Source organism: Diaphorina citri, unplaced genomic scaffold, assembly GCF_000475195.1.
Source record: "Diaphorina citri unplaced genomic scaffold, Diaci psyllid genome assembly version 1.1 scaffold1058, whole genome shotgun sequence".
NCBI classification, from domain to species: domain Eukaryota; kingdom Metazoa; phylum Arthropoda; class Insecta; order Hemiptera; family Psyllidae; genus Diaphorina; species Diaphorina citri.
This window is the reverse complement of record NW_007378487.1, coordinates 95,359-109,075: the sequence shown is the minus strand read 5'-3', so window position 1 is coordinate 109,075 and position 13,717 is coordinate 95,359. Positions and strand designations below refer to the sequence as shown.

The 13,717-nt window shown below is 39.1% G+C and overlaps 1 protein-coding gene across 1 annotated transcript in view; it reads right to left on the bottom strand.

Annotated features, from left to right (window-relative positions):
• Nucleotides 1-13,443, bottom strand: part of LOC103513983 — a 34,519-nt gene extending 21,076 nt beyond the window's left edge. Inside the window, exon 1 of the mRNA XM_026827060.1 lies at nucleotides 13,406-13,443. Coding sequence (XP_026682861.1) covers nucleotides 13,406-13,417 — 12 coding nt within the window. The 5' untranslated portion in view covers nucleotides 13,418-13,443. The remainder of the gene's footprint in view (nucleotides 1-13,405) is intronic.
• Between the last annotated feature and the right edge of the window lie 274 nt (nucleotides 13,444-13,717).

The following is a 13,717-nucleotide window of genomic DNA, read 5'->3' as shown; positions in this document are numbered from 1 at the left end:
TAGGCACCACAATAGACTGGAGCTTCCTCAACGATAGCACCACCGTAAGCAGCACCGCTGGAGTAGCCAGCACCGTAAGCAGCACCGCTGGAGTACCCACCACCGATGGCGATTTCAGGTCCAGCAGCGATGACTGGGGCTTCGGCAGCATAGACTGGAGCAGAAGCTACATAGGGAGCGGGACTGGCGGACACATAAGCTGGGTAGGAAGCAGCACCAGAGGAGTAGCTTGAAGCACCCGAGTAGCTTGAACCGCCACCGTAGTAGCTTTCACCGTAACTTCCACCGTAACCTCCAGAGTAACCCTGAGCTTCACCAAAGATTCCGCGCTTTCCGTTTTTGTTTTCCTTGGTGTCTTTGGCCTCGTTGGCTTGCGAGGCTTTCTTGTCCTCAGCAAGAGCGACTGCAGCTAACAGAGCAATACACACCTGGAATGAGAAGATGGGAGAATGTGTTAGCCAGGAAAATCCATCATTCTGTTAAGCGAACTACACATTAGACGGACCAGACTGCACGGGAGCAAACTGGATGCTCGCGGAATAATAACAATAATAAATAAATAGTAATATTTTATCAGCTGGTCTCCGCGGAGATTTTTGCCCCTCTTGCAAAATCCCCCGCGTTGTCATTTTGCAATACGGAAGGAAACAGTAGGCCCGTTTTTAGGCCGCAGAGTATTCGTTTAAACACAGCCATCAGTGCCCTCGCATATAAGCCATCGGCTAGCGGCTAGAGAATGAGTAATTCAAATTCCTCACATTAAGTAAGTATTTTGATTTTTAATTTGGCACATAAAAACGTCTACTCGGACTCATTATGTAATTCTACGTTGCATGTCCCTGTAATTTATAATTTATGAGTTGTAAAAAGAAAGAAGAAAAGAAAGAAAGAAAGAAGAAGAAAAACTGAAAACGAAAAAAATAATGAAAAAGTATCATGGACAATTTGATGTGTCATCAAAGGAAACAAAAATTTTTCCCCTTAATCATGGGGAAAAAATAATATTTACCTATCTATGTAACTTAACAAGGATAAAGAAATAAAAAAAGTGAAGGATAAAGAATGATACAGATGATAGAAATGAATACAGGTGATTAATACAGATGATCTGGGATTACAGGTGATTGGGTGACAGGTCGGGGGTTACCCCTGTTAAAAAATTTCATGACTAATAACAGTAATGAAATGAAGACTATAATTATAATGAGTCAGAGACACATCTATAAAGTTGTCTATGAAATTCCTGGGGGAATACCTGTGAGTTCGTTTTTTACCTGCAGACTGACACGTGTGTTTTTTCGCTTTTCCCTTTTTCCCTGTGGTTTTTTTTTTTCCCCGCAGACTGACCCGTTTTTTTTTTTTTTTTTTTTTTTTTTCAATTTTATTTATTATGTATTTTTATTATTTTTTAAGAGGTTTGATAGAGGGAGCTGTAACTGCTAAGGTCTGATATCATCCCGAAAACGAAGAGAGAAGTAAGACAGGCTAGGAGAAAGCCAGCCGTTCCGGGAACGAACCTTATCTGTTTAGGCTAATGTTCGCCCCGGGTGGGAGTCGACCCCGCGCTCTGGAGCTTACGTGGCAGGCGTGCTACCCACCAAACTAACCAGTCTAGTAGGCTATCTTTTTTTTCCTTATAAACGCATTTTAAAGTTCGATATCTTTTCATAAAAAAAACAACAAAAGTTACGTGCATCAGGTTTTAAGCAAGACAGCGTAATGCATGAGTCATTGGACTTTCCCACTAAGTTAGTGGAAGAATAGTGGAAAGTTGAAAACTCACCCAACACGCATTCTACAAATGAGAATCATATTAAACTTTCTTCTACACTCACGTGCAAATAATTTGGGACAAATAATTCGGAACAAATGACTTGAGAACTTTGTCAATCAATATATATTATGTATATGTATGTACATTGAAAATAGCCTTCCAAAAGTTTAGAAATGGTTGGGTTTGGGCTTGAGAACTTTGTCAATCAATATATATTATGTATATGTATGTACATTGAAAATAGCCTTCCAAAAGTTTAGAAATGGTTGGGTTTGGGTACTTTTAAAATATTACTCCGAAAAGGGTGTCCCGTCTATAGCCAGCCCACAGTTTGCTTGGAAGGTAAAGGTAGAAACACACTACTTTCACGTTACATGACGAGCTCACGTCACGTGACAAGCTTATGTGAACTTACGTATTATTCCGAAAAGGGTGTCCCGTCTATAGCCAGCCCACAGTTTGCTTGGAAGGTAAAGGTAGAAACACACTACCTTCACGTCACATGACGTGTGAGCTCACGTCACGTGATAAGCTTATGTGAACTTACGTGACGTAAGAGTAGGGTGTTTCTTAATAATCCAGAATTGTACCTAATAGGTACCTACCTTACACAATCATTAGTAATGTCATTATTTCCAAGCAATGATGATCAAAAATCAGAAAATCCGGAATTCCATCATTAGTAATGACATTACTAATGATCATGTAAGGTACCTATAAGCGCTATATCGCGGGTTCGATTCCGAGATGATGAGACTTCAGCAGTTAGAGTTCCCTGTAACAACGTGGGTATACATCAGAATCTTAACCGAATCTTTTATCATAGTTCATAGTAGTCCTATCAATCTTGTAACACCGTGACACCGTGTTCGTTTCCCGTCTATGGCAAAGTTTATCCTCAACAGATAATATTCGTTCTCGGTCTCGATTTCATATTTTCATCATTTTCTTGACGTGATTAGTTGGAAAAAAAAAATAAAAAATAAATAGGTGCCTCGACGTACAAAGGAAATTTTCCAAGACCAGTTCAGACTTATGTCGCGTATGGTACAGGTGGGCCAATAAATGGTACGTTTTTTTAGGTGGGCGAATAAATGGTACACTTACCCTGTTATCTTTCGGTAGCTAATAATACGATAGTTTCCCAGCTCGTTAGTCATTACAGGTGATTCTGGTTGATCTTACCGAAGAATCGAACCTTATAATAATTAAGAAATTATGGGTCATAGGTTCACATATGTAGTTGATGCGTTCCTAAAAACGGGCAAATGTTGTGTAGGTACACCCACGTTCAAACAACTGGAAGCAATTTCGCTTGAAGATATTTGCCATCGCCAGACTATGTATTGCAGTTTGCTTGGAGCGTCTTAGCGCCTGTGAGCGTTAGATATCGGGTTTGATTTTCGCCAGGACCGAGCCTTATCGTTCTCGGAACGGCTGGCTTTCTTCTATCCTGTCCTCCTTCTCTCTTTAATTTTGTTACGATAAATTTTGAAGAGCTCGTTAGTCATTACAGGTGATTCTGGTTGATCTTACCGAAGAATCTAACCTTATAATTAAGAAATTATGGGTCATAGGTTCACATGGTTGATGCGTTCCTAAAAACGGGCAGATGTTATGTAGGTAGGTACACTCACGTTCAAACAACTGGAAGCAATTTCGCTTGAAGATATTTGCCATCGCCAGGCTATGTATTGCAGTTTGCTTGGAGCGTCCTAGCGCCTGTGAGCGTTAGTAGTCTTTTATCAGTACTGTTTTTTATTTATTTTTTTATTATTATTATTTTTTTTTCTTTTTTTGTGGATCTAACCGAATTTCTTCCATACTCTATCTGCAGTGGTTCCCAACCAGCCGTTCGTCCAGAGCTTCATGTGGTTCGCCAGTGGTCCACGAAAAAAGCAAGGAGGTGGAGGATAAAGAGGAGAAGAAGAAGAAAAAGAAGAAGAAGGAGGAGGAGGAGGAGTAGGAGGAGGAGAAAAAGAAGGAGGATGAGGAGGAGAAGAAAAATATATCCAAATGTTCTGAATTACAGCCTAGAATTCTCGAGGAATTGATGTAAGCAAATATAATCCGAAACGTGAAAATAGCAGTTTACACAGTGACTTATACCTTTAATATCAGACAAACGTGTTGACAAGCATGCATGCTTATAATTTAGTGATTCGTGAAGTGATTTTAAAATAAAAAGTGGTCCGCAGGCAAATTTGAGTTGAGAACGACTACATCTATCTAACCGTACACAGTGACTTATACCTTTAATATCAGACAAACGTGTTGACAAGCATGCATGCTTATAATTTAGTGATTCGTGAAGTGATTTTAAATTAAAAAGTGGTCCGCAGGCAAATTTGAGTTGAGAACGACTACATCTATCTAGCCGCTAAGTCCGCGTATTATGTTTTGATAATGCTCTTATATGCTCTTAATTATGTCTTTTCTTTTTTGTTACATTTTTACATTTTTTTGTGTGGACCTAAGTCTTTATTTTTTTGTGGATGTCTTTCTTTTTTGTGGATCTAGATCTAGCTGGAGGACTTAGACACCTGATTTGGGGAAGTATAAAGACAAAAGTAACTGATTTACTTCGGATTATTCTTCCGGGGGACATTGTACCTAACGCGTTTCCGATCGAAGTCAAATTTTAGGATCGCGAACTTTTGTTATAATATTAGGTGTTTTCAGTGTTACCTACCAATATTAAATTAGAAATTCATAATTCAAAATTTATTAGTAGTTTCGTTTTGTTACATTGTTACCTTCCAATAAATAGTTATATCGGTCTGTGATAGATAAATAGTTCTTCTGGTTCTGACAATATTAGGAAGAAATAGGAAGTGACAAAGTGTGCTATAAGTGTTTTTGGACTTTTCAGTGTTGCCTACCTTAATAGGTTGTCCTCTAAAAGTAATGCAAATATAGTTCTAACAATATTCGGTAGAAAGTGCGAAATTTCGTTAAGTTCAGTTTTGTTTAGTGAAGTGCCCCCCTCTGTGGATTTACCCATCAAAATGAAAACCCTTGTAAGTACTCGTACCTAAGAGAAAAGGGCGAAAAATTTTAAAGGGAAAAAATACCGAAATTTCGTTAAGTTCAGTTTTGTTTAGTGAAGTGCCCCCCTCTGTGGATTTACCCATCAAAATGAAAACCCTTGTAAGTACTCGTTACTTTAAACTGGGAGTAGACCAGCCTGAATTTCCCTTGCTAAAGAAATAGCAAAGGTTGAGTGCGAAGGGCATCCACTCGTAAAATTGTAGTGAATACCAAATGTCAGCCCAAAGCAATCACCCTCGCTAGGACTGATTGACCGCGTCTGTACACGGGAAAAGGCTAGGAAGAAGAAGAATTTACAGAACTGTACTTGCTTGGGGCATATTCCACAGAACTGTACTTGCTTGGGGCGTATTCTACAATTCTGTATTTCCTTGGAGCATGCTCCGCACTAGTGTATTTGCTCGGCGGTGCTTCATCAGAATAGCTGTATTTGATTGGGACATGATCTTCGGTACTGTATTTACTAGAAGATTTATCAGCAGAATAACTGTATTTACTTGGAACAAAGTCAGCAGAATTGTATTTGCTTGGCTGTGCTTCAGCAGAAATACTGTATTTTCTGGGGACATGATCCTCGGTACTGTACTTGCTTGGAGTTGAGTCAGAAGAATAGCTGTATTTAATTGGGGTATGTTCCACACTACTGTATTTGGAAGAAGATTGATCAGCAGAGTAACTAAATTTACTAGGAGCATAGTCAGCAGAACTATATTTGCTAGGCGACGAATCAACAGAATAACTGTATTTAATGGGGGCTTGCTCCACAGAACCATATTTGCTAGATGAGTCTGCAGAATAGCTATACTTAGGAGATTGATCAGCAGAATAACTGTATTTTAGGGGGGCATAATCAGCACCACTGTGTTTACTAGATTGATCAGCAGCGTAACTATACTTGCTAAGGGCATAATCTTCAGAGCTATATTTAGCAGGAGATGAGTCCGCAGAATAGCTATACCTAGGAGTTTCTTCAGCATAGTTGTGTCTTTCAGTGTAGCTGCGGCTGCGTACAATAGGCGATGCAGCATAGCTGTATGCTGGATCAGCAGAATAGCTGTAATCCCCATAGGAAGAATCGCCTATAGTGTTATAGGAGTCACTTGGATCAGCATCCCCATACTCGAAGCTACGACGGTTCGAGGAGGGGGTGGTTGGCTGACGGTTTGGGGAGGGGGTGGTATGCTGATTTGTGTTTGAGTCAGCACATGAGATGAGTGACACTGCTGTGGCTAGTATTGAGACGCGTATCTGTGAACAGAGAGAAAATTTCAAATTCTTCTTCTTCCTAGCCTTTTCCCGTGTACAGACGCGGTCAATCAGCCCTAGCGAGGGTGATTGCTTTGAGCTGATATTTGCTATTCTCTTCAATTTTACGAGTGGATGCCTTTCGCACTCAACCTTTGCTATTTCTTTAGCAAGGGAAATTCAGGCTGGTATACTCCCTGTTTAAAGTAACCTAGTTTAAAGTAACCCATCGTGCCTCTCCCTCTCTTTTTCTCACTATTTCTCTCTCTCTCTCACTCTGTCTGTCTGTCTCTCTCTCTAGTGCTTATTTATACTGCTCGCATAGGACTGAAAAGTCCCTTTACTTCAGCAGTAGGCTACTACTATTATTGCGGTCAAACTCTCAAATTGTGTGAGGATAAAATTCCATACCTCGGCGGGGGTGGTATGCTGATTTGTGTTTGAGTCAGCACATGAGATGAGTGACACTGCTGTGGCTAGTATTGAGACGCGTATCTGTGAACAGAGAGAAAATTTTAAATTCTTCTTCTTCCTAGCCTTTTCCCGTGTACAGACGCGGTCAATCAGCCCTAGCGAGGGTGATTGCTTTGGGCTGACATTTGCTATTCTCTACAATTTTACGAGTGGATGCCCTTCGCGCTCAACCTTTGCTATTTCTTTAGCAAGGGAAATTCAGGCTGGTATACTCCCAGTTTAAAGTAACCTAGCCAGACTAAGTTTACCAGGCGAGCGCCTTGACCACTACACCACCGAGGCGGGTGATCAGGGGGCCATTGTACATACATACCGATAAAGAAAAAACTTCATTACTATCTCACGTGACGTGAGGGCAGTGTGGCTATCATGAACGAAAGTGCCTACAATATTATGGGAATACTTTGAAACTACATCTTTCTGACCTCCCATGAGTTCACGTGACCAGACTAAGTTGGTCTAACTACTCTACTCCCTGTTTAACGTCCCCCAGTTCATTAAATTAATCAAAATAAATAAATAAAATTGGACTGTAGTCCAAATTTTAGTTTTGTTTTATATACCTAGTGTGTACTAAACTAAGCTAACAAAAAATTATTTTAATGATTAAATTGGAAAATTGGGAATTATTCCACTTCTATTTATGCTAGATTAGCGAGCCTAGTTAGCTTGAAAAGTAGCGCATCTACCTTGGACTCGTAAGTAAAGGCCGCGTATTTGATTCGTGCTCGGGGCGGATTTTATTCTAAACCGATAAGGTTCTATCAAACCTTAAAAAAAAAACAAATTTTTCTTTTTTTGTTCAGTGACTACATACCTACGTAGATAGTTTCACTTTTGTTCAATTAAGTTAAAAAAATTCCATATGAATATGTACTTATGTTTGATGTAAATAAATGAGGCCTGTTTAAACTGTTGGCATAATGGGACTTTTTAGTCTTAGCCGACAGTATAAATAAGATACATTAAATAAATAAGGTATATTAAATAAATAAATAAGTTGGTCTACTACTCTGCTCCCTGTTTAACGTCCCCCAGTTCATTAAATTAATCAAAATAAATAAATAAAATTGGACTGAAGTCCAAATTTTAGTTTTGTTTTATATACCAAGTGTGTACTAAACTAAGTTAACAAGAATTTATTTTAATGACTAAATTTGAAAATTGGGAATTACCTATTCCACTTCTCTTTCCATTCTTTTCCCTTATCCTCTACTTGTGCTCGATTAGCGAGCCTAGTTAGCTTGAAAAGTAGCGCATCTGCCTTGTACTCCTAAGTAGAGGCCGCGTATTTGATTCGTGCTCGGGGCGGATTTTATTCTAAACCATAGAAAAAAAAAAAAAAAAAAAAAGATATAGTAGGTTATAAAGGACCTTAAGATGTTAATTCTTTTAATAAACAAGGTAGTATAAAAAAGATTAAATAGCTCAGAAGTAGAACAAACGAGTAGTGATCCGGGGGATCGGGGTTTGATCCCCAGAAGAGAGATAAGTCAGCAGAACTGTACTTGCTTGGGGCATATTCCACAGAACTGTGCTTGCTTGGGGCATAGTCCACAGTTCTGTACTTGCTTGCAGATGCGTCAGCAGAACTGTATTTGCTTGGGGCATATTCCACAGAACTGTACTTGCTTGGAGCATATTCCACAGTTCTGTATTTTCTTGGAGCATGTTCCGCACTACTGTATTTGCTTGGTGTGTCTTTTAAGAGTTTTGATAGAGGAAACTGTGACAACGAAGGCCTTATCGTCCTGAAAGCGAAAAAAGAAGAAGGACAGGATAGGAAAAAGCCAGCCGTTCCGAGAACGAACCTTATCTGTTTAAAATGAACTTCGCTCCGTGCGGAAATCGAACCCACGACCAGTCCAAACTTCAAATTTGGCTAAACATGAGGCTGTGGACGACCCGAGGGCTACAGGAACGCGTCACTTGTTACAAGAACTGTTCACAATATACAATAGGTATAGTTATTAAACCGTCATTCTTCCATACAGGGTCAGAATGTGAGCATGCCAAAAAATAATAATAATAATAGTAAGGAAATTCAAGTATGCAAGCTTATTTAGTACTTCCAACTTTTTTATTAATTAGAAATCATCTTTATTTAATAGTGCTGATACTGCTCGCATAGGACTGAAAAGTCCCTTTACTCCAGCAGTAGGCTACCACTATTATTGTGGTCAAATTCTCAAATAATATTGAGGATAAAATTCCATACCTCGGCTTGGATTGAACCCACGCCCTCCTGTTTACCAGGCGAGCGCCTTGACCACTACACCACCGAGGCGGGTGATCAGGGGGCCATTGTACATACATACCGATAAAGAAAAAACTTCACTACTATCTCACGTGATGTGAGGGCAGTGTGGCTATCATGAACTAAATTACCTACAATATTATGGGAAAATTTTGAAACTACATATTATGTCTGACCCCCATGAGTTCACGTGACGTGATAGTGGTGTGTTTCTACATTTAGGCCGGTCTATCATGAACTAAATTACCTACAATATTATGGGAAAACTTTGAAACTACATATGTCTGACCCCCATGAGTTCACGTGACGTGATAGTGGTGTGTTTCTACATTTAGGCCGGCCTATCATGAACTAAATTACCTACAATATTATGGGAAAACTTTGAAACTACATATGTCTGACCCCCATGAGTTCACGTGACGTGATAGTAGTGTGTTTCTACATTTAGGCCGGCCATTCACTATCAGGTAGACTCTGGTAGACCATTTCTACAGTGACGTTAAAACGTTTGGGGGAACCTAAAACTTCCATTTGTTCAACAAAGTTAGATTTCTTCAAAGTGAAGTGTGAATCCAGTTTTTCAATTCAGGTCCCCGCGTACATTTCTACAGTGACGTTAAAACGTTTGGGGGAACCTAAAACTTCCATTTGTTCAACAAAGTTAGATTTCTTCAAAGTGAAGTGTGAACCCAGTTTTTCAATTCAAGTCCCCGCGTACATCGTACCCTGTAATTTGAACTTTAAACTACTTAGGTAAAAATTTAATCACCTTTCACAATAAAGTTTTTCAATTCAAGTCCCCGCGTACATCGTACCCTGTAATTTGAACTTTAAACTACTTAGGTAAAAATTTAATCACCTTTCACAATTAATATTCTCCATAGTTTTTTTCTTCTTCAACTTTTTGTTCGACATTTTCGTTTTTTGTTCGATTTTTTTTTTCTTTCTTTGCTCTACTCCCGTTGTTTCACTCAAACTCCCATTTGCCCGAGTGATGTAATTCCGCTGTTATTTCACCTGTTACCTACAGATTCTGTGGCTGTCATCCAACTGAATTGAGTGTACCTATTTTGCTTCCTAGTCTGCGCGGAAACCTCAAAGGATGCATGTTGTTTCACAGCCTGTTTTTTTTCTAATTCTTCTTACAATTTCTCTTCTCCTTTTTTTTACTGCTAAGATGGAGAGAACTGTAACTGCTAAGGTCTATCGGTCCAAAAACCAAGAGAAAAGGAAGACCGGATAGGAGAAAGCCAGCTGCTCCGAGAACGAACATTCTCCGTTCAGGATAAAATCCGCCCCGAGCGGGAATCGAACACACGACCTAGCGCTTACAAGGCAGACGCATCAGTAGATATTAGTTTGGATTTGAAACACTCTGTATAGTCTGTATCCTATACGAGAAGGTATTAGCATACCAGTTCCGAGTTCAATTTAGGTCCAACTTCCATAATCTCCGAATAGGTACTAATATGTATGTATAATACATACACACCTTTCACAATTAATATTCTCCATAGTTTTTTTCTTCTTCAACTTTTTGTTCGACATTTTCGTTTTTTGTTCGATTTTTTTTTCTTTCTTTGCTCTACTCCCGTTGTTTCACTCAAATTCCCATTTGCCCGAGTGATGTAATTCCGCTGTTATTTCACCTGTTACCTACAGATTCTGTGGCTGTCATCCAACTGAATTGAGTGTATTTTGCTTCCTAGTCTGCGCGGAAACCTCAAAGGATGCATGTTGTTTCACAGCCTGTTTTTTTCTAATTCTTCTTACAATTTCTCTTCTCTTTTTTTTACCGCTAAGATGGAGAAAACTGTATAACTGCTAAGGTCTATCGGTCCAAAAACCAAGAGAGAAGGAAGACCGGATAGGAAAAAGCCAGCTGCTCCGAGAACGAACATTCTCCGTTCAGGATAAAATCCGCCCCGAGCGGGAATCGAACCCACGACCTAGCACTTACAAGGCAGACGCATCCGTAGATATTAGTTTGGATTTGAAACACTCTGTATCCTATACGAGAAGGTATTAACATTAACATACCAGTTCCGAGTCCAATTTCAGTCCAACTTCCATAATATCCGAATAGGTACTAATATGTATGTATAATACTTACATAATTACATACCTATGTATTCTAACCAGATTAGTGCAAATCTTATGAGGACTACTCGACCACTTTCGATTGTCTGATGTCACGAGATCAACCTATTTCTTTTTTGTTGAAGTACCATAGTGGTTTGGTGGGGGGAATAGAGTAATTTGCCGACAGAGGTGGTCGGAGGGAACTGCTCCATTTAAAGTGGTTTGGTGGGAGGGGTCGGTGGGGGTTCGAATCCCAAGTTCGGCAAAAGGATCGACACTTCTTCTGTATCCCTAAACTAAAATGGACGCGGCACATAAGGAATCAGGAAGAGACCGCCTTAACATAACAATAATAATAAATAATCCCCTTGTCTCTAAAGCTGTGCCCACACTCACACATACCTAGTCGACACCGTCGGTCGATGGTTACTCGCTGCATCAATAAACTCTTTATCATTACTCGTTCTTTTTATTGTTATGATTAATTTCATTAGGTAGGTTTATTACAAATAGGGATTTTGTTTATATAATGGGTTAGATCCCGTAAATTAGGTAAATAAATAAATAAATAAATTACATACCTATGTATTCTAACCAGATTAGTGCAAATCTTATGAGGACTACTCGACCACTTTCGATTGTCTGATGTCACGAGATCACCCTATTTCTTTTTTGTTGAAGTACCATAGTGGTTTGGTGGGGGAGAACAGAGTAATTTGCCGACAGAGGTGGTCGGAGGGAACTGCTCGATTTAAAGTGGTCTGGTGGGAGGGGTCGGTGGGGGTTCGAATCCCAAGTTCGGCAAAAGGATCGACACTTCTTCTGTATCCCTAAACTAAAATGTACGCGGCACATAAGGGATCAGGAAGAGACCGCCTTAACATAATAATAATAATAACCTTGTATCTAAAGCTGTGCCCACACTCACACATACCTAGATCTACACCGTCGGTCGATGGTCCATCGACGAGGTGTTGTCGTCGCGTCGATCGACGGCGTAGACTATGTATGGACACACCTTAATAGTAAACTAAGAAATCTAGGCCAGAAAATTCAATGGAATTGATTCACATCGAAGGAAAAGAAAATTGAAAACAGCCAAACTTTTTAAAAATATTTTAAAAAAATATTTCGTTTATTCTTCTATGTACAAAAAACATGACATGGGGGCACACAACAGTGCCGGAAAGATGATGAAGTAGGGATTAAAACTAAGCGAGAAATGACAAAAAAAAAAAAAAAGAAACTTGGGAAAAGAAGAATTCGAAGGGAAAAGGGCGAAAAGAAGATGTATGTTAGAAATGAAACAGAACTATTTGGGAAGTACCTAATACCCACTAAAACTTCGAGACTTTAAGAAGAAACTTCTCAGTTTTCTGTCTTTTCATCTACATATTTTCAGCTTAGGATGGATTAGAAAAATCAAAAGATAGGTGGTGTACAATCTTGGAAAATATTCACTTGGAAAAATCAAAATATACTTACAAAAAATCTCATTTTGGCGCTGTAAAATGACCACAGGATAAAACTTCACTGCTAAAACTTCAACTCGAAAAAGTTAAAGAAATATTTATAAAATTAAATATTAAATTAAAATAATTAATTTCTGTCCATCCACTTGTATGAATGGTCAGTTGGTGTGTGATGTCCAAATAGCCAGGGCGGTAATCTTTTATACATTATACAAACACTGAACTTTAGTCCTATGGTAAACTTGACTCCGTGTGATATTGTCAATGAAGATGCCTCTGTCTCGTATGAATTACCGGGAGTTTTGAGTGCCTTTCGGTTCTTTGATAAATAAATGAATAATTAATTTAATTACCTATTTAGAATCTTTATTATTGGTTTATAATTGGAAAAATCAGGAAGTTCCGTTTTTGTTTTCCTTGGTGTCTTTGGCCTCGTTGGCTTGCGAGGTTTTCTTGTCCTCAGCAAGAGCGACTGCAGCTAACAGAGCAATACACACCTGGAATGAGAAGATGAGGGAATGTGTTAGCCAGGAAAATCCATCATTCTGTTAAGCGAACTACACATTAGACGGACCAGACTGCACGGGAGCAAACTGGTTCTGTGTAGTCCCTTAAGACTGTGAGATCTTGTTTAACTCCGTCCACAAAACGCCTAGTCTGGCAAACAGCACTAACAGTTGATTATACGAATCTACGACAACTTTGGGTCGGGGTTTCGTTTTTGGATCTTTTGGGTCACTAGGAAGATATTTGCTATGAGAAAACTAATTTTTGATGGTCTATTGGTCGAGATGTTTGTCTGATAAGCAAGAAGCCGCGGGTTTGAATCCCAACTAAGACCTGGCATTTTGTCCTGTTTTGTGAGAGACTTCAACTATTGGGAAATGATGGTTATTTGATAATATCTGAGAATAGTGACAGACAGAATGACAGACGACACCGAAGCGAATACAATAGTCCGTCCCTTAGGAAGGACGGACTAAAAATCAAAAGATAGGTGGTGTACAATCTTGGAAAAATATTCACTTGGAAAAATCAAAATATACTTACGAAAAATCTCATTTTGGCGCTGTAAAATCACCACAGGATAAAACTTCACTATTGTTCAAAGAATAACTTCTGAAAAAGGACTACCTTCGAATTTCCTGACATGAAACTTTTGATAGATGTATCAAGCGTGCTGGAAGGCACGTGAATGTCAAGAGTTCGAAGCACTGCCTGGTCTATATTAACACGAAATAGAGTTTCATGGTTAATCATAACTCACAACTAAGTTTGAGCTTTTAGAAGAGTATCCAACAGACTGTTTTGTTTAAAAAACGAGAGTAATCGGCATAATTTTTCTAAAACGTTGAGAATGAA